Source organism: Phlebotomus argentipes, unplaced genomic scaffold, assembly GCF_947086385.1.
Source record: "Phlebotomus argentipes unplaced genomic scaffold, Phlebotomus argentipes genome assembly contig_2, whole genome shotgun sequence".
In the NCBI taxonomy this organism is placed as follows: Eukaryota; Metazoa; Arthropoda; class Insecta; order Diptera; family Psychodidae; genus Phlebotomus; species Phlebotomus argentipes.
In genome coordinates this window covers 6,883,127-6,902,702 of record NW_026776162.1, presented here as the reverse complement: position 1 = coordinate 6,902,702, position 19,576 = coordinate 6,883,127, and the positions used below count along the sequence as shown (strand labels likewise).

The 19,576-nt window shown below is 45.0% G+C and overlaps 1 protein-coding gene across 1 annotated transcript in view; it reads right to left on the bottom strand.

Annotated features, from left to right (window-relative positions):
• Positions 1–210: 210 nt before the first annotated feature.
• The window catches only part of LOC132264799 (microtubule-associated protein futsch), a 46,757-nt gene continuing 27,391 nt past the window's right edge, over positions 211–19,576 (bottom strand). Inside the window, exons 3-7 of the mRNA XM_059765121.1 lie at positions 14,738–14,910; positions 13,104–13,326; positions 12,554–12,712; positions 2,270–12,484; positions 211–2,205 (exon numbers count right to left, since the gene is read on the bottom strand). Of these exons, the coding sequence (XP_059621104.1) occupies positions 2,036–2,205; positions 2,270–12,484; positions 12,554–12,712; positions 13,104–13,326; positions 14,738–14,910 (10,940 nt within the window). The 3' untranslated portion in view covers positions 211–2,035. The remainder of the gene's footprint in view (positions 2,206–2,269; positions 12,485–12,553; positions 12,713–13,103; positions 13,327–14,737; positions 14,911–19,576) is intronic.

The window sequence follows — 19,576 nt, the reverse complement described above, 5'->3', positions numbered from 1 at the left end:
AAATGCAATTTCTAATGTTCGAGGATTTAGAGAAAATAATATAAAATTCTTGCATGCTTTTCCTCGTTTTCTTTTGGTTTGTTCTTCTGCTTTCTCTCTCTCTCTCTCTCTCTCTCTTTCTTCGTTCATGAAATTCAATGAGAAATGATTGTTAGACGATTAGAAACTTGAATACTTTTCTTCACTATATACTTCATTTTTTTTTTGTTAAATAGTTTCTTGATACAATTCTGATGATCAACAACAATTAATAATTTCAATTTTTTGGTCGTAATGATTTTTTTCTCTAATATTTGATTGATGACATGGATTTTTTTTTACCTGATGAATTGTTGATGAATATTTTTTACTACAAATTTTTGTCCTTCTCTGAGAAAGCTTCTTTTTTCACTTACTAATTTTTGAATTTTAAATTCTTCATTTGTTTACGTTCAATAAATATGTGTTTGTTTAACCAATTAAATATTCAATTTAGATCTCATAACATCAATAACTATTTGACATTTTTTTTATACTCCTTGCGAATTGGTAATGACCTATGATTAATGAGTGTTTTGAGTGGTGTTTTAAACTTATATCTTATGTGTGCTTTTCCTTGATATTTCTGTTTAATCATTGAAAATTTCTGTATTTTCTTTCGTCTGTCTTTTGGCAAAAAATGACTGAGTTAAAGACTTTCTTTTTGCTAAGTTTAATACATTTGTCAATCTATTTTTGAGTTTGAGGAAAGATTTTTCATCATTTTACTATTAAATTCTTTTTTAGTCATTTTTCATTTACTTTTTTTTTTTACTTTAATCACTAATTATAGGTACTGACTTGCTGCTCCGATTTCCTTGACTCATTTCTTCTATTAATTCCTTCCAATCAATTTGTTTTCTTGTCACCTATGAATTGTATTTTTTTTTTTAATATTTGTTTAATATAACTTGTTTTTTTTTCTTTCTTTATTTAGGGTTGTTTGAAAAGTTTGAAATATTTCATCTAAGTTCTATAACATCAAATTTGATATAATAGTGGTGTGAGTGTTATTCATCAATTCTTCATTTAATAGTCAGCTAAAAATTATTCACTCAATTTCTTATTAATCTTCAACAACTCTCTGGAGATTGTTTATTTAATATACCACGAATTTATTTCTATCAAACCACACATTTGTCCTGAAAGTTATTATTATTTTTTCTTTGTTGTTGTTGTATGAAGAAAATCTATTGTGAAATATTTGAACTCATTTGAATTCTTATTTAAAATCTATTTTGGGTGAAAAAAATGTGTGGATTTAAGAATTTTTTCTCTCTCTTTGGCATGAAATATTAAAGTGTTTTTTAGGTATTTTATTCTTCTTCATCGTTTTTTTTTTGTTTTAAATAAGCTCTTATCAGGATTTGTTTAGCAAGCTATTTGATGTTTCTCGATGTTCTTTCATTTCACGCTCAGAATAACGTCTTAACAGTGATTTTTTTTGTTCTTCTTCTTCCTCTTTCACTTATTGTAGCATCTTCAACATGGATATAATTCTTAACCACTCTTTCATAAAACACCTTTCTCCTTTCTCTGAGAATTCTCAAAAATAAATTTAACATGAAGTTTTTTGATTTTTCAAATTTCAATTTCTTTGGTTTTTCTACCCTTTTTTTCCTGCTTCAAAGCATCATTCCATTTTTGTTCTTTGTTTGTCTCTTGAGAATGATTGAAAAAGTAACAAACCCAATTGTGAACGTGAGGCACATATTTTCTTCACTATAAGTGCGTTAATATATTTTCATAAAATTCAATTAATCGCTTTTCTATGGTTAAACAAGACAGAAATCCAATTTATCATCAAATTTCCAATATATATATATATATATTTTGTCCCTCTGCTGTATAAACTTTCACGTGTTGCCAATTGGGAAAATTGCTCATTAAACATATTACAAATAATCAAATTGAGAGTCTTAATAATCTGATCTTCCATCTCTTCTCTTCCGGAGCACTCCTAGTTGGAGTGCTTCGGATCCATGCGCGACGAAAAGGCTACAAACATCCCCGTAGCCTAGAACTCCAGGCGATAGGCCGAACACGAGGTCTCGTGATCCTGCAGATTGATTGTGCAGCGCGACGCCGACGGAGACAGGTCGATATGGTACTTGGCCAGGAGATCCTCATTCTCAGACACCCAATAGCCGAGGACGTCCGTGTCGTATGTGGGAATGATGGTGACTTCTGCAAATTCACACACAAACACTGAATTAAATGCTTCACAGCGAAAAAATCACTGCGCACTCACCTAAATCCTTATTCTCCCAGGTTTGCTTCGCCTCCAGGAGAGCATTGTAGACATCCCGGCTGGGCTCTGTGCCGGAGAAGACGTAGTAGCGCGCCCTGACGCGCTTGAAGAACTCCACGTGGGCGTAGTAGGAGTTCCCGTGGTGCGGCACGTAAGTGAGATCAATGTAGACTGGACTGGTGCTCTTCTTGCCCTTGATGGGCGACTCAGATCGCTTCCGCAGGTTCTTTTCGTTGTTCATCTTTGTCTTGCTGATGATTAGTTTGCGCTCCTTCTTCGGCGTGGTCTTCATCTCATTCTCCGCCGCCATCGGAGCGGGCGACGGCAATCCCAGAGGCTTTCCCCAGGACGCCAGAAGGTCCTCCTTCTCCTTCTGCGTCTCCACAGTGGTTGTGGTTGTGGTGACAGTGGAGGAGGATGCTGTCTCTGTCACTTGGTGTTTCGTGCTCTTCTGGATGTCCTCGAGGTGGAAGGTGGCCTCCTCCTGGACAGTGGACTGCTTCGAGGGCGAGAACTCATACTTGGACGTGATGCTGGACATCACTTCTGGGCCTCGCACTTGTCTTGTCTCCTCCATGGCCTTCTCAAAGTCTAAGTCAGCCTCATCGAGGAACTTGTGATCCGCTGACTTCTTGCTCTCGACAGACTCAAGTGTAATCTTGCTGGTCACAATCGTCTCTGTGGTCATCTTCGTCTCTTCCGGGAGTGCACCGTAAACGGAGGCGCTCATGGGATCTGGCCGGTATGTGGCCGAGACAGGAATGGCAGACTTGACTTCCTCACTTCCGTACTGAGGCGGAATGTCGTCTTGGCTCTCGTCCAAGTCGAATTCCGAGCGCTTGCTCACGCCCGAGCTGGATCTCTGCAGATCGTAGTCATAGGTGAACTTGGAGGCGTGCGAGGTGGCGCTCAGTGGAGAGCTGGCCACTTCCTCATCGCTCACCAGCTTGTCATCCACAGTGGGCTCTGCCTCCGGTGGCATTGGCTTCTCCAGCGTCAGCACACTGGTCGTGACGATGGTGGTTGATCCACTTCTGCTCTCCTTCTCCTCGACAACCTTCGATTCCGTGGCAACAGTGCTGGAAGTGACTGTGGTGACCACGGTCTGTGTGGCTTCCTCAGGGGTGATCTTGGGGAAGGGTTCTGTCGGCTGAGGTGATTCCTTGGAGGCTTCACCAACTGATCCAATGGCCATGGACTTTGAGGCGCTTTCAGAGCTCGTCATTCCACCCGAAGCGCCCGGACTGGACTTTGCGGACACATCTTTGGGAGTGGAGATTGCCGAAGCGTCAGTCGATGGAGTGGCCTTGACTCCGGGACTCACAGGAGCTGTTGGTGGTGTCTTCTTATCCTCCTTCAGCTGCAGATCGTCCGGAACATCCTTCGTGGATGACGAGGCAATCTCTATTTTCGTTGACACCTTTTCCATCACTTTCTCCGTCACTGTTTCAACCACTTTCTCCACCTGAGAGGAAATCTCCTGCACTTCACCCTTCAAGCTCTCCGCCAATTTGTCCACAACGGACTTCTCTTCGGACTTCTTCTCAGACGACGACAATGGCGAGGACTTTCCACTCGTGCTGAGTTCAGGTGACAATTTCCCGCACACTTCGTTCTCAGGCGAGATGGACATCTTCCTCTCGGGCTCCGGAGGCGCTTTGTCTGTGAAGCTGTCGCATCCACTGGATGGTCGCTGCTCATTGATGACCTTCGAGAGCGTCTCAGCGTCATCCTTGGTGTACTCAACCACCTCATCCAGGGCCGAGAGTGGTCTGGAATCGCACGTTGATCCGTACATGCTGGTGACCATGATGGAGCTGACGGACTTCGAGCGGATCTCCTTGAGCAGCGTCTTCTCGTCCTCGTCGCGATCACTGGCCACCGACGAGGAGCGTGATCGTGTCTGCGGACCCGGGGATTTGTCACTGGCGTGACTGGCCACGGAGTCTGGACGTGGCGAGATGGACATCTCTCTCGGGTACTTCTCATCGACGTCACTGAGAGCAGATCCTGGACGAGATGTCTCCAGTTTCTTGGGCGCCGGCGTGGGAATATATCCCTCCCTCACCGGCGGCGAATCATGATGGCTCTGCTGTGATTCTGGGCGTGAACTCTCCACACTTGGTGTCTTCTTTCCCTTCTCGCCATCCTGACTGGCGGATGATGCTGGACGCGATGTGTCTGCCTTGACATCAGCCAAAAGAGGCTTTCCTTGAGTGTCACTGGCTGCTGGCGATTCTCTGATTTCCTGAGACGTTTCCACTGGCTTCTCGCCAACGGATGTAACTGATTGTGGACGTGGAGATGTCTCCGAGGATGGCTTCAGTTGTTCATCATCTCTGGCAATTGATTCTGGACGAGAAGATGATTCCACTTGTGCTTCTGCAACGTCTGGACCTTGGGATGATGTGGGAACACTGACCGGTTCTGGAGTTTTGGTGATCTCTGGGGATTTTTGGGCTTCGTCCTTCACACTGGCGGCGGATTCTGGCCTGGAAGTTCCCTTTGAGGGTGGAGTTAGTGTCTTACCTTCGTCCTCCTTGCCAGTGGCGGATTCTGGGCGTGAGGATTCCTTGGAAGTTGCTTCTGGAGTCTTCTCCTTGGGCAAGTCTTTGGGTTCTGAGTGAATGGCTTCTTTTGGCGATGACTCAGGAATCTCCGGAGACTCCTTCTTTCCCTCTTGTGCGTCTTTCTCACTCATTCTCGACTCTGGGCGTGATGCTTCTTTGGATTCTGCCTTTGGGATGTCTTTCTGCGGTGAGTCAGCTTTAGCGGGTTCCTCCTTTTCACTGACATGACTCGCCACAGAAGCAGGTCTCGAGGATTCCTTGGAAACTTCTGACTCCTTCACTTTCAACTCTGTCTCCTTCTCACTCACATGACTGACTGCAGATTCCGGTCGAGACGCTTCCTTCTCCTGTGCAGACTCTGGCCTTGAAGGTTCTTTAGAAGGAACTTTCAATTCACTCTCCTGCTTTTCTCCAGACGCCGATTCTGGCCTGGATAATTCCTTGGGCGATTCTTCTTTAACGGCATCTTTGTCACCAACAGTCGAGGCGGGTCTTGATGATTCCTTGGAGGGCACTTTCTGGTCCTCTTCCTGTTTGGAAGCGACACTTGCAGCGGATTCAGGTCTAGACACTTCTTTCGGAGCTTCCTTCACGCCATCGCTGGCTGGAGATTGTGTTCTGGTAATCTCTTTGGGAGATTCTGTCTCAACTTTCGAAGTTTCTGCCACAGATTCTGGCCTTGACATTTCCTTCGGCGATTCTTTAGCAACTTCTTTCTCAATCTCTTTAGTAATTGTTGTGATTTCCTCTTTAGCGCTGACAATTGAGTCAGCCCGGGAGGCTTCTTTGACTTCTGCTTTGACCTCAGAGGGCTCGTCTTTCACACTGGCTGCGGATTCTGGTCTTGAGAGCTCTTTGGGTGATTCCTTGCTCACATCTTTGGCCTCTTTCTGAACCTGAAGAGACTCATCTTTCACACTGACAACCGATTCTGGCCTGGAAACTTCTTTCGGAGACTCTTTAGCAACTTCTTCTTTTGCACTGGCGGAAGAAGCTGGTCGAGAAGCTTCCTTGGATTCAACTTTAAGCGCTGAATCCTTTCCACTGGCTGCGGATTCAGGCCTTGAAGGTTCCTTTGAAGCTGCTTCAGGTTTAGGACTCTCCTCCTTTGCACTAGCAACTGATTCTGGCCTGGAAAGTTCCTTCGGAGACTCTTTAGCAACTTCTTTGACTTCTTCCTTTGCACTGGCAACTGATTCTGGTCTAGAAAGTTCCTTCGGAGACTCTTTAGCAACTTCCTCCTTTGCACTGGCAACTGATTCTGGCCTGGAAGGTTCTTTAGAAGCTGCTTTAGTGCCCTCTTCAGACTTTACGACAACCTCTTTATCACTAGCAACACTGGCGGATGATTCTGGCCGAGAAGTTTCTTTTGGTGAATCCTTAACATCTTTACTGGCCACGGCAGGCTCGTCTTTCGCGCTGGCTACCGATTCTGGTCTTGAGAGTTCTTTGGGTGACTCCTTGGAAAGATCTTTCTCAACTTTAGAAGTTTCTTCCTTTGCACTGGCGACAGATTCTGGTCTTGAAGCATCTTTAGTCGCCTCCTTAACTTCTTCAGTAACTTTGGAAGCATCCTCCTTGACACTAGCGACAGACTCTGGCCTGGAAACTTCCTTCGGAGACTCTTTAGCAACTTCTTCCTTTGCACTGGCGGATGAAGCTGGCCGGGAAGCTTCCTTGGATTCAACTTTAAGCGCTGAATCCTTTCCACTCGCCGCAGATTCAGGCCTTGAAGGTTCCTTTGAAGCTGCTTCAGGTTTAGGGCTCTCCTCCTTGACACTGGCAACCGATTCTGGCCTAGACACTTCCTTCGGAGACTCTTTAGCAACTTCTTTGACTTCTTCCTTTGCACTGGCAACCGATTCTGGCCTGGAAGGTTCCTTTGAAGCTGCTTTGGTACCTTCTTCAGACTTCACGACAACTTCTTTATCACTAGCAACACTGGTGGATGATTCTGGCCGAGATGTCGCAGCAGCAGGAGATCCCTTGAGTTCCTCCTGTTTCTCAGATTTCACACTAGCCGACGATTCTGGTCGGAATGGAGCTTTAAGTGTGACTTCTTCCTTATCTCCAGTCGTCGATTCTGGTCTTGAGGCCTCTTTGGAAGATGGCTTTAGATCCTTGTCGCAAGTCACAGATTCCGGACGCGATGATTCCTTGGGGAGTTTTTCATCACTCACATGACTAGACACAGATTCTGGTCTTGATGGCTCCTTGGACACTGGAGCTTTGGAGTCAGCTTTGTCCTTTGCCACGGATTCCGGCCGAGAGGCTTCTTTGGGTGGTGTTGGCGAAGGAGTTGCCGCTTTCACTTCCTCTTTCTTATCGCTGGCGGAAGATTCTGGTCTTGAGGCTTCTGCGTGTGGCGATGGAGTGGCATCCTTGGTGTCTTCCTTCTTCTCACTAGCAGAAGATTCTGGACGAGAAGGCTCCTTGGAGACACTTAGAGCTTCCTTTTCCTTCTCACTACCTGTTGATTCAGGCCGCGATGGCTCCTTTGAGGCCATCAATTCTGGTTCTTTTGCACTCTGAGCAGATTCTGGGCGAGAAGCTTCCTTGGAGACGCTTAAAGCTTCCTTTTCCTTCTCGCTAACAACAGATGCTGGTCTTGAAACTTCTTTTTCTGCGGATTCCTTGCCAACGTCTGCAGATTCTGGCCGTGAAGGTTCCTTTGAGGCGACTAAATCTGTTTCCTTTGCACTCTGAGCAGATTCTGGGCGAGAAGGCTCCTTGGAGACACTGAGAGTCTCCTTTTCCTTCTCGCTAACAACAGATGCTGGTCTTGAAGCTTCTTTTTCTGCGGATTCCTTTCCAATATCTGCAGATTCAGGCCGCGATGGCTCCTTTGAAGCCATCAATTCTGGTTCTTTTGCACTCTGAGCAGATTCTGGGCGGGAAGGCTCCTTTGAGACGCTTAAAGCTTCATTTTCCTTCTCGCTACCTGTTGATTCTGGCCGTGAAGGCTCCTTTGAGGCGACTAACGCTGTTTCCTTAGCACTCTGAGCAGATTCTGGGCGAGAAATCTCCTTGTCAGATGATTTCTTCTCATCAACTTCTGTCTTCTCTTCAGACTGCTCGTGATCCTGCTCAAGTTCCTCGATGGATTTCACGCTCGCGTGACTGGCAGCTGAATGAGATCTGGGAGAGTCTTTCGCACTTATTCCCAAGGATGTCTCATCCTTGGTGATATCTTTCTCACTCAAGAGACTCAGAGCTGATTCTCGACGAGAAGCTGTGGCTTCCTCCACTTTGGCCTGCTCTGCGGCACTCTTGGCGGGCGATGGAAGAGCTTTAGGGCTCTCCTCCGCCTTCTGCTGCACCTTCTCCGAAAGCTCGTGCTTGTCCTTCTCTTCAATGGAAATCGGAGAGGTCTTGATGTCCGGAGAAGACTTCCCTGACTCTGGCTTCGACTCACTTGGGATGGATTTAATACTAGTGGAGGAGGATTTTTGAGAATCCATGTCCAGACTCAAGTCGTGTTTCTCATCTACGCTCGGTTTGGGTTTCTCTTCGGCTGATTTTGGTGTCTCCTTCGAGTCCTTGGGGACATCCGGAGATGCTTTTCCCGAAGCGATTTCTGGCGTGAATGTGATGCTGCCTTCAGGACAAATTTCAATCTCTTCTCCACCATCTTCGCTACTCGCGGTGACCAGCATTCTCTGCACTGCGGCACCTTCAGCGTCACTGCGAGCACTCTCGCGTGACAGCTTCCTCTCCAGCTCCTCAGGATCGAAGTCAGGGATGATCTCCTCGAGGTCTTTGTCAGACTTCAGCACTTCAGCAACATTCGCCACGATCTTTGCCACTTCTTCGGGTGTTCTTGGCGAGACAGATCTCTTGGGCTCTTTCAAATCCTGCGAAGTTTGAGTCTCTATCAGATCGGGAGTTTTTGTGGACATTTGTGGCTCTGGATCTTTGTCAGCGACAATTGTCGGAACAGAATCCTTCATTTCTGGAGTTTTCCTTGGCGGAGATTCTCGCTCATCCTCATCTTCCTCCTTGATATCGTTGAGATTTGAGTCTTCACGCTCAAATACCGTGTACTTGATGTCCTCAATCTGGAAGGAAGACATGGTTCCACGCTGAGGAGAAGTTTCCTTCTCCTCGTCCACATGCTCAGGAAGCTTCTCGAGGATTTCCACGCCAGCTCCCAGAATTCTCTCTGGCTCCTTGACTGGTGAGTCCAAAGTGGTGATATGAGTCTCTCTGAGTTCTGTGGTGAATCCCTTGATTTCGTACGGAAGTGACGCCGCCTCTTCGACTTTCTGCCCAATCATCAAGTCCTCAATCTTGTCTCCAATTTTATCAGCATCAGCCTTGATGCTATCTGCAATGTCACCCAGCAAGGATGGAACTTCAGATTTGGCCTTCTCCTCAATTTCCTGTACTTCTTGAGTGATTTCTGCGATCTTTGAATCAACTTTCTCAGCGGTTTCCATGAATTTCTCATCGATTTCCTTCGAAATTGTCTCCAGTTTGTCTGATACTTTTTCAGCCACTTCATCAATAGCTTTGGTAGCTTCCTGTTCTTTCTCTTCCAGTACTTCCTTGCCTTTTTCTTCAATCTGCTCCTTAACTTCCTCAATTTCTTCAACTGCTTGTGCCACAATTTCCCCAATTTTCTCCTGCACTGCCTCACCAATCTCTTCTGTTTCCTTGACTAGAGACTCCTTAATATCAGTATCCTCAACAGCGGGCGGCGACGGTGTCTTCTCCACCTTAACTTCCTCCTCTGCGATCTCCTTGGCAGGTTCTTTGTCGGTCACTTCTGTCACAGTCTTTAGTTCCTCCATCTCTTTAGTCTTATCAAGTTCTTTCCTATCTACGTCAGTCTCAACTTTGCTCTTTGCATCAGCAATCACAGCATCTTTGCTCTCCGGAGCAGAAACGGTGTCGTACGAGACGTAATCCACTTCCTCGTGCACCGGCAGATCCGCCACCTCGTCGGGCGTCTTGATGATGTCCCTGATGGGTGTCTGGTGCGCCGGGAACTGCATTCTCTGTGGCACCGCGCGCTCCATCATCGGCTCAGACGCTTTGGGCGGTGACGAGGCGGCTGTTGTGGGAGCTGCAGCCACCGCGGTGGCGCTGTCAGGCAGCTCTATCTCCTTGGTATCCTCCTTCACGTACTTCTCCTCAATCACGAGATCCTCCTTGATCTCGTCCAGTGGAATTCGCTCATCTTCTGGCAAAGTGGGAGCAGTTGTGGCTCCGGACTCAATTGTGGCGGAGATCTTCTCATCAGGCTGACTCTCAGGGAGCTCCTTGGCGGCATCTTTGACTACACCCGGCTGTTCTCCATCCATATCGCCCTCATCTTTGGTATCTGTGGTCTTCTTAGTGCTGCTCAGCTTATCTTCGGGACTCGGAGTGGAAATCTCTTCGGTCTTCGGCGCTAATTCGCCCTCCTTGATGTCTGCTTTGGTCTTGGCAATCTCCTTAGCAGATGAGATAATATCCTGCACTTCCTCCTCAAGTTTCTCCTTCATCTCTGACTTCTCCTCAACCTCAGCGTCTGACTTTTCAATCTCAATTGTGGCGGCGCCCTCAATGATCTGGACTACTTTGGGTTTATCCTCTGCTTCCTTCGCTTCTGTCTCGTGACTGGCTTTGCGCTTCTTCTCCGACTCCTCAGAGTCGCGCTGATACTTCTGAATCTCCTCCTCCTTCGTCATGCTGCTCTCTGGCTCATTGATTGAATCCTCTGTGTACTGCTCAACCTCCTCCTTCTCAATGATCAAGTACTCTTCCTCCTCCTCAGCCTCTGTGGTGCTGTCCTGCTTCGAGATATCAGCAGCCAAGTCCCGATGTTCAGCAAGGATCTGCTTCTGCCTGGCCTTCTCCTGGTCTCGCTTGAAGACAGCTTCAATCTCACGAACAGCCTCCTGCTCCTCCTTCATCTCATCCAGCTCCCTCTGCTTCTCCGGATCAATCTCCTTCTCTGCCACCTCCACGATGGCCTTCTTGGCGGCGTCATCGGCACTCGGAGTGGACACAAGGCTGGAGTCTGTAGTGCCGCCCTTGTCGATCTTCGCCTTCCTCAGCTTGGCGTCCCGATCAACTTTGCCCAGGATGCGTGACTTTATTGGGCTTCCGGGACCCACTCTTCTCGGCGGAGATTCGCCCTTCGGGCGTCGAGAGATGGGCTTGCGCTCCACCTTGACGGGCTCCTTCTTCTCGGATGGCTTTGCCGTCGCCTTGGCGGCCGGAGCAGCAGTTTTCTTGGACTCCAGCACCTTGCGATTGTTCGCCTCCTTGGCACTCTTGGCAGGAGTGCTTCCTGGACTGGAGCGCAGCGTGCGCGACACAACCTTGGCTTTCACCTCCTTCACTTCCGCCTTGGTCGCCGTGCCGTTGACGATCTTCGCGTCAGCCGTCTTCTTGGGCGTTGACGTGGGTGAGGATTTGGTGGTGGAGGCATCTCTCTTCTCCATAACATCCTTCTTCGCGGCCATAGACTTCGGCGGCCGGGAATCGATGCGAGACCTCACGGGAGCTTTGGTATCAACTTTCGCTCTGGCTTTAGCCTCACCCTTGGATTTGGTTTTGGACTCGCCGTCGGTGTCCTTGCTGGACTCTGTCTCTGTCATTTCGTCCGCTTTCTTCTCATCCTCCACACTCTTGGGCACTTCGCCGTCCTTCCTCTCATCGTCGGACTTCGCATCGGCATCGCTCTTCTTCTCCACCAGCTTGGGCTTCGGCTTGATCGCTGCGGGCTTCGAGGGTGTCGCCTTGGCCTGCTTCTCGATCTTCAGGTCCTCCGTGGAGCTCTCCATCTGTCCGTTGAGTTTGTTCTCCTTCGCCTTATTGTCCGCCTGTGCTGACTTGAGTTTGTTGTCCATGGCGCGATTGTCCTTCTCCGAGGGCGCCCTGATGGCCGCCTTGGACGGCAGAATGGCGTCCTGCAGGATCTTGGCACTGTCCATCTGCGGCCCGCCGGCTTTCAGTGCTTTCTTCGCGTACGCGGATTCCGTCAAGCTGGGCGCAATGGTCTTGGCACTGCACACGGGATGCTTCATGAACTCCAGGTGCTTGATCTTGTCCAGGCCCTCTGTGATCTTGTAGTCTGGCGTGCTGCCGGGGAAGAGGATGCGCGTGATGGTGTCCTCGGGACTGGCGGGCTGCCACACGAGCAGGGCGCAGATGGAGACGAGATTCTGAATGGGGAAGCTGAACTCCTTGGCGTCGCGCGACATGAAGAGACTCGAGTCGCCGGCCGCCCACTTGTGCAGGAACTCCTTCACCTCTTTGGCATCTCGAGATGGGCTTATCACATACATATCGAGAGTCCCGTGTCCCACTTTGTGGTACAGATTGATCGGCTCGGTGTCGCGGTAGCACACCTGCGGCTTCAGATTGATGCCGCGGAGGTTCGCCACGAGCTGGTGACCCTTCTCGTTGAGGTCAATGAGGAGGGGATCGCGGTCTTTATCACCGTCGGGGCTGAGGGCGTTCTTGCGCTCTGGGATGTTGCAGAAGAAGTGGCCAATCTGCGGATACACCTGGCCGTGCTGCTTGCGCTCAGCCACAGCACTGATGCCGTTGATGTTGCAGTTATTGAGACGCGTCATCAGCACGGCGTCCAGGCGATCCAGGTGTCTGGCGAAGTCCCAGAAGCACGCCTTCCTGTTGAATCCTCCGTCGACTGCAAAGAGATTGTACATTAATCGTCGGATCCTTTGGTGAATTGTGGATTGGCGGTGAAGAAACTCACCCAACATGTTGAATCCGTTGATGCCGAAGAGAGCCGCATCGCCTTGTCCCCCGGGGAAGACATACAGAGTTGGATGACTGAAGCGGATGTTTCCGACGACATCTGACGTCTCCAGCAGCTCATGAAGACCCGCCGGGCTCACCATGGGCGCCAAGTAGTCTGTTTGGAAGGTAGCCAATTAGTGAATGGACAAATTGCACACTTTTTCTCTGCACTTTTGCAAAATCGGCTTAGATGTGAATTTCTTCCTCCCCATTTTTTCCATGTGAGATGAAAGTCTTGAGGAGAGAAGAGACTCAGTGTGTTGCGAAAAGTTTCCATTTTCAAGCAAAAGTTTGGGCTAATTTGAAATTCATATGAGCATCTGAGAGATGCGGGAAAGTGGAAGAGAAGATCTAATGGAATCATGAGAATGTGTGTAAGATTATTTGTTTGTCAAGTTCTTCATCGCGCATTTCACTGTCTCAAGACATCTTCCAGTATTTTAACGGGAAAACTTGAGAGTTTTTCCACTCTCTTGATCCCACAACACTGTTAGTCTCTGTCTTACCGATAAATGCATTAATCTTTTCACTTCCAGAATTGAGGACATCCACAGGATTTATGCGAATCTTGCACAACTTTGCGTATGACTTCTCCGGCAAGGATGTCCAGAGACCAGCAGCAGCACAGTGAATGTCCATGGTGATGGTGTCTGGATATGCGCGTAGGACGCGCTGCACTTCGTGCTCCTGGAAGGCTTCAGAGAAATCCGACACGGAGAACGTTCCGTCCTGAAAAGGAGGCGAAGCAGTGAGTTGCTTTTTCACACGTTCCAACGCTCAAGATAGTGCGGGTTTTTTCACTCCCCACAGCAGAAGAATGGGTGAGACTAAAAATGATTACGGCTGATGTTATCAATTATGAATTGCAGAAGCGCGTGAATTTCATCCATTTTTCAAGACGATGCGGAATTTTCTCTGTGAAATTTTTATCTCAATTGCCGGTGCTTTTTTTTCCTTTTTTCCCCTCCCATTTCTACATAGCCAAGTTTCCTCGTCAATGATGCATCAAAAGAAAAGGAAAGGCAGAGTGCGAAGGTTGCGCTTCGTGAAGCTATAGTTGATAAAAAAGCCAAAAGCACTCTTCTTGTGGCAAATAATAACGTGAGCCATAAATCACAAAATGTATTTGCGCTCGAGAAGTAAACTTGTGCACGTGTAATGGAATTTGTTGCAAGTTATTAATTATTAATTATATTCTGAAGGATACGCGCGCCTGCCATGGCACAGAAAGTCTCCTCACAACCCACAGATAGTTGTGTGGCATTTTGCGAGCGAGCAAAACCAGGTGAAAGCTCACCATGGCGAAAAGCTTTTACCATGGCGATATTACAAAAATAGGAGGCAAAATTAATTTCCTGCGAAATTTCATCATTCTGCATTTAGTGCGGTCTTGTCGCTTATTAAGTGCGCCTTTTTAATTATATTTTGTTGTCAGTGATGCAATTAAAACGGAACTGTTTGCACTAATTTCACAGTTTGATTAATGCATAACATGTATCACAGTATTGATAGTGATTTTACAAAATTGTAAATACAACATCATTTCTGCGTCAATTCCTCGTATTTATATTCGCTTGAGTGCAAATATTGTGTGAAGGATCAGAGTAAATTCAATCATAATCCCTTGTAATATAAAAAAAAAACATTCTGAGTTGAGTGAAAGAGTGACTGTTAAGTAATCCTTTTAGCGGATCCTTAGTAATTAGGACAGCTTTTAGATTGCCCAAAGAGAGTCTGTGGGGAAATTCTTACTCTGTGCAGAAAGAGATGTAAAAGAATTGCCGTGGAAAAAAGGGAGTAAAAAGGAAAAAAACTGTGCCAATTAGAGATTCCCTTGGCAAAGAGCAATATTCAGACACGAAATATGTAAATTTCGTGCTGGTGTAAATGGTTATCTGCATGTAAATCCGCTTTCAAACACTTTTCCTCCAGTCTGGTTTGGTGTAAAACAGGTGAAAACCACTTTTTGTGCAAGTCTATAAGACGAGTTAGAAGACAAGTTCTTCCATTTTGATAAACAATTAGGCTGGAAATTGGCAAGAAAATAGGCAATTTTGGTCTTGTTTGGGCAAAGAAAAATGAATAAATCAATCCTTGAAGGGCAATTATGGGTTCAATTCACTTCATGTTCAGCACTCACCTGCAAAATCCAAGATCCATTGCCAGAAAACGTGTAGCCAGCGTGAATGATGTGTCTGTGACGAGTGAAGCTGCTCAACAGATTTCTCATACATTGAATCAATGTATTGTATTGAGGATGAATCAGAATTTCCGTAACTAAATTCTCACTAGCATACTGTATCAATCGTTCACCTGGAAGAGAGATGAAAGAGTGAAGAAATTGATGAATTCTCTGTAAAAATTCCATTCGCAGAGTCAATCTGCAACCCTTGTTGAATCCCCTTTTATTTCCATCTCGCGCGCGTGGAATTTTTCTCCATTTCGCAATATCATATTGATGGGTTTCCATCTCAATTTCCTTCACCCATTCAATCTGTGTGATGCGCGCTCACGGAGGCAAATGAAATGAAATGTGGAAATAAGCGGATGGATTACGATTTGGACACATTCTCCTCATCGCCCAAATGGATGATGATTGAAAATCGATACATCCACGCAATTCTGCCCACAAATTCTTCCTGTTTACGAGCTCAGAGCGCTTCTGCTCGACCCAATTAACCCCTTTATACACGCGAATGTTCGCACTTTTGCCATTAATCAATTTTACATATTTGGAGACACGCTGGAATACCAACAGAGTTTTTGCAGACAAATCACTCGTCATTTGTGCGCTGTTCGGCATTCAATAAATTTTCATTAAACCACATTTTGCAATCCAGACAGATTTCACCAGTCAAAATGCTCACTCGTCAATCCTAAATATAATCAATATTAATCCATTGGCCATTTGCTTGATTTGCAGATTTGCGTCAAGCTCACTTTGACAGGCAATTTCTTAATCTTCCTTCGTCATATCCATATAATTCATAGGATTCACGAGCACTGCACCTTATCTTTCCTTCTTCCAGACGGCAAGTTTTGCAGCTTCCAAACTTCCAGTCAAGTGCAATTGCTCTGCGATTCACTCATGTTCAGCATTCATTCATATGGGGAAAAATATTAATTTTTAAGATCAGCAGAGAGAGAGAAAGAATCATTTCTCAAAATGCCAATTTTATGTTTGATGTTTCATGTCGCCCGCAAGGCAGAAAAGGTTCGTCGGATGAAAAGTATAATTTGATCTCGATGCGGAGAAATTTAGACATAAATGGAAATCCCGTGTGATTTGAATTGGAAGAACAAGAAAGGCAGATTTTCTACTGCGCAGAATGTCTTCGTCAATAAATCGAGACATGGAAATTGCTTATTGGGATGTAGAGAAAGGCTTTTGATGAGAAAATATCTAATTGATTAAAATATAAAACTTCTCTAAAGTCTTCTTTTCTTTGTCAAACATAAAAATCCATCAAGAGTTTGACGGAGAGAAATCGAATTCTGGCGTGATTTCTTATCGCAAAAAAATCAATGTTCTGAATGTCAATGAGGACGAAATCTCTTGGATTACTTCCTGACTCTGCACGAGACAAATGATTTTCCCCTGACCGTGCCAAAAAGTGACAATCCCACGCGCTTAAGCAATCTCTTTTGGCCCCCCAAAGAATTCCACACGATAAGCGACGGATTTGGGGCAAAATGGGCAAAATCGAAAAACGTATGAAGAAAGAGAGATAGAAATCATTGCGGATTATTCTATGGGAGAGAAGTTGTCTAAAAGCCAAAGGCTCAAGATAACTAATTACGATAATTGAAAATAATTTTTGCTGTGGAATTCTTGAAGCGAATTTAGCGAAAAATTTCTCCAGATATTGAGCAAAAAGTTTTCTACACGAAATTTTAATTGAAAATGCATCTGATTGGATTCCTTGATCAATTCACAGGAAAGATTGAGTATATTTGAAGGTGCGTAATTTAGAGAATTTCAACTGTTTTGCAGTGAATTGAAGGAAAAATCAAAGACATTTGGTAGTTTTTTTGTCAAATCGCATGTTGTAACTGCTTGATTCTGACACGGTTATCATTAATCTCCCTTTTCAAGACTGCCTTTCGTGGGTTCACAACTATCACCATGTCTGCGTGGATGCTTAATCCCCTTGAATGGCGTGGATTTATCATGGATGACACCTTCTTCCTCTCTCCGGGGAATATTTGACAATTTATCATTACGTGAAAACTGTACGACAATTTCAGCTGGTCATATTCACTCCTCCCTGAATGATGAGGCGTCCATTGTTCAGGGAATGTGTGTGTGCATCTCTCCAAGGGAGACAGATGTTATCATGATGGCCTCGGAAGAGCTTCTCTTCAGAATCCATTCCACGAAGAGTGAAGAATTCTCTCTCTTTGGCGACTGCAATGTTGCTTTTTGAGGAAGCTCCAAATCCATTAAAACCACACTTCTAGTCTAGATTAATAGCGAGACTTTCATCCCATCAAATTGGCACAGATTTACAAACGTGTAAAAGTTATCATTGGTGGTGTTTGTGTCTCTTTGAAAATGTCCTAATATTACTTCCTCATTTCCCATGCAAATTCCTGGCACATGCTGTAGTTCTGTGTCACAATGTTGACACTTTGCATAAATCTCACAGCTTAAATAGCTACAATCGCTGCAATACAACAATCCGCCTTTGATGACACACCAAAAGCTATGCATGTAAAAGTCCAATGGACTTCCCGAGGGGATTTCTCGTTGCCGTGAATCATTCATTCCTGCATTTGTACATTCGCCAAAGAGAGAGAGAGAGAGTGAGAGAGATCTAGGAAGAACAAGGAAATGGAAAGGATAATCGAATTTTAGTTGAATGCAAAATTCTCGCTATTTTTCACACAAAAACTGCGCCTCTGCAAAACTCTTTCTAAGACTTCTCCTCGCTGTTGGATAAAATGTAAATTTCAACTTTTCAAACGAAAACTCAAAAAGAAAACAGTCCTTTCACTGTGCTGAAAAGGCCCCGATTGGTGTTTCACGGTGTGGAAAATGAATGGTGTGTGTATTTTCATTGAAAATGGTGAAGGAAAAGATACGCGAAGCTTTATCACACAACCTTCTGGGGAGCATTGAAAGTCTCTCACAATCTTGATGGGCTTAATGAATACATAATTAAGGCTGTTTTCGGGGTTGGTTTGTATATGTTTGTATGTGTTTTTGTGTGTGTCACCCCGAGAATATATGGTTTGATAAAAGAAAAATATGCTCTGTCTTAGAATATAAATTTCACAGTCACGGTGAAACGTGCTTATGCAAAACCGGATGGCGAAGGCATTGTCAAATGGCTGAAAAGCTTGAGAAATCATAAAAATCCCTCTTAGTTTTTCCGCAGTTTCAAAACTGTTCAAGCGCACAGTTCCCATTGCATAACTCATGAAATGCATCCCAAAGAAGAAACAGCAGTGCTTAAATGTTCTTTGAAATGTAGATTTTATGCAAAACTTTGGCAAACTTCACCACTTGCGTCACGGCTAAAGTGCAAAAGAATTCACTGAAAGAGGTGAGAAAGAGTAGCAATCATTAAATGCGTCTCTTTATTTGATATCTTGATCTTTTGAGGGAAGAATAAAGTAATCATTGTGAGAAGTGTTGTTGCAAAAATCAATGGAGATGTTATTAAAGTTATAAATTGGGAAATAATATTGATTATTATTGTAACCACAAAAGGAGCCCAAAATGGCCCCAAATGTCACACCCTGAGTTCTCAAACAATGAAGCAAAAGTTTGTGTTTCTCATGGCAGTGTAATTAAGACGGGATATTGAATAGTCATCAATCAAGAAATGTGAGTTTATTTAGAGAAACAGAAATGCCCATGATGATGATGTATTATTCTAGAGCACGGCGAACTAATTTAATTTTGTGGTTTTCTGTTAATTCAACAATCACCCTCGAGGGTTTATCTCTCACTCAACCACATCGTTATGTCTAGCAATTCACTGAGAAGTCATTATTTGCATTAGTATTCATGCCATTCCCTCTGTTTCAATCGTATTTTCCTACTGATATTATTTGATAAAGTGAACATTTTTGAGTTTTTTTCAAGCATTCTAAGCCTTTCAATAGTCACTAAATTGATAGAAATGCTTTGAATGTGTATTTGAAGAAAAAATGTAACTAATTTTAGGACATTTTCGTCCTTGTCACTCATTAAAGTTTATAATATTTTCCCCACCAAAGCCAAATATTGAATCCATCAGCGTTGACGAAATGGAAATTTCCCTCGAAACACACTCGTATTAGACTTTTTATACATGTAATCCAGTTGAGATGTGGGAGGGACGCTTTTTTATTGATCAGAAATCTCCCATAAAGCCACAGGAAGAGCGGAGGTGGGCGAAGAGATTCAAATCAAGTGAGGAAAAATTCATATTCACAGTGTGAGGCATTTCTTATAATAGGCTGTATTGAGGCTATATTGCGATATCCTTCTTCAATGTGAACGAAATGCAAAAAGGAGGGATGAATAGTGTGGGGATGTCGGAAGGATATGGAAAAGGATTGTGAGAAGCGCCCAGCGATTAAAGTTCCTTTTTTTCTGCCATGTCGTCAATTTTATGATTTCTCTCACATCCTATATTTCACCTCCAGCGCGCGAGATCCTCTTAGAGAAGAATCTCCTTGCCGACAAAAGAGGAGGGCAAAGAAAAAAAAAACACTGAATAAGATCGAAATATCCTGGGCTCAAGGTTAGCCAATGAAGGCACTGAATGAAGGCAATTGATGAGATAATTTTCTTTGATGGCGCGCTCGAAGGGTGCAGAAAACGCAAGAGGGAAAATTTACAAGCACACATTTCTCTAAATTACACTTTAGTTATTATGATAACCTCTTGACCCACATCAACACATTAAGGAGGACACGTTAATTTAACGTGCCAAGCACAGAGCTTGTGCGAAGAGTCTTTTTCCTGTGTGGCGAACTTCTTGTG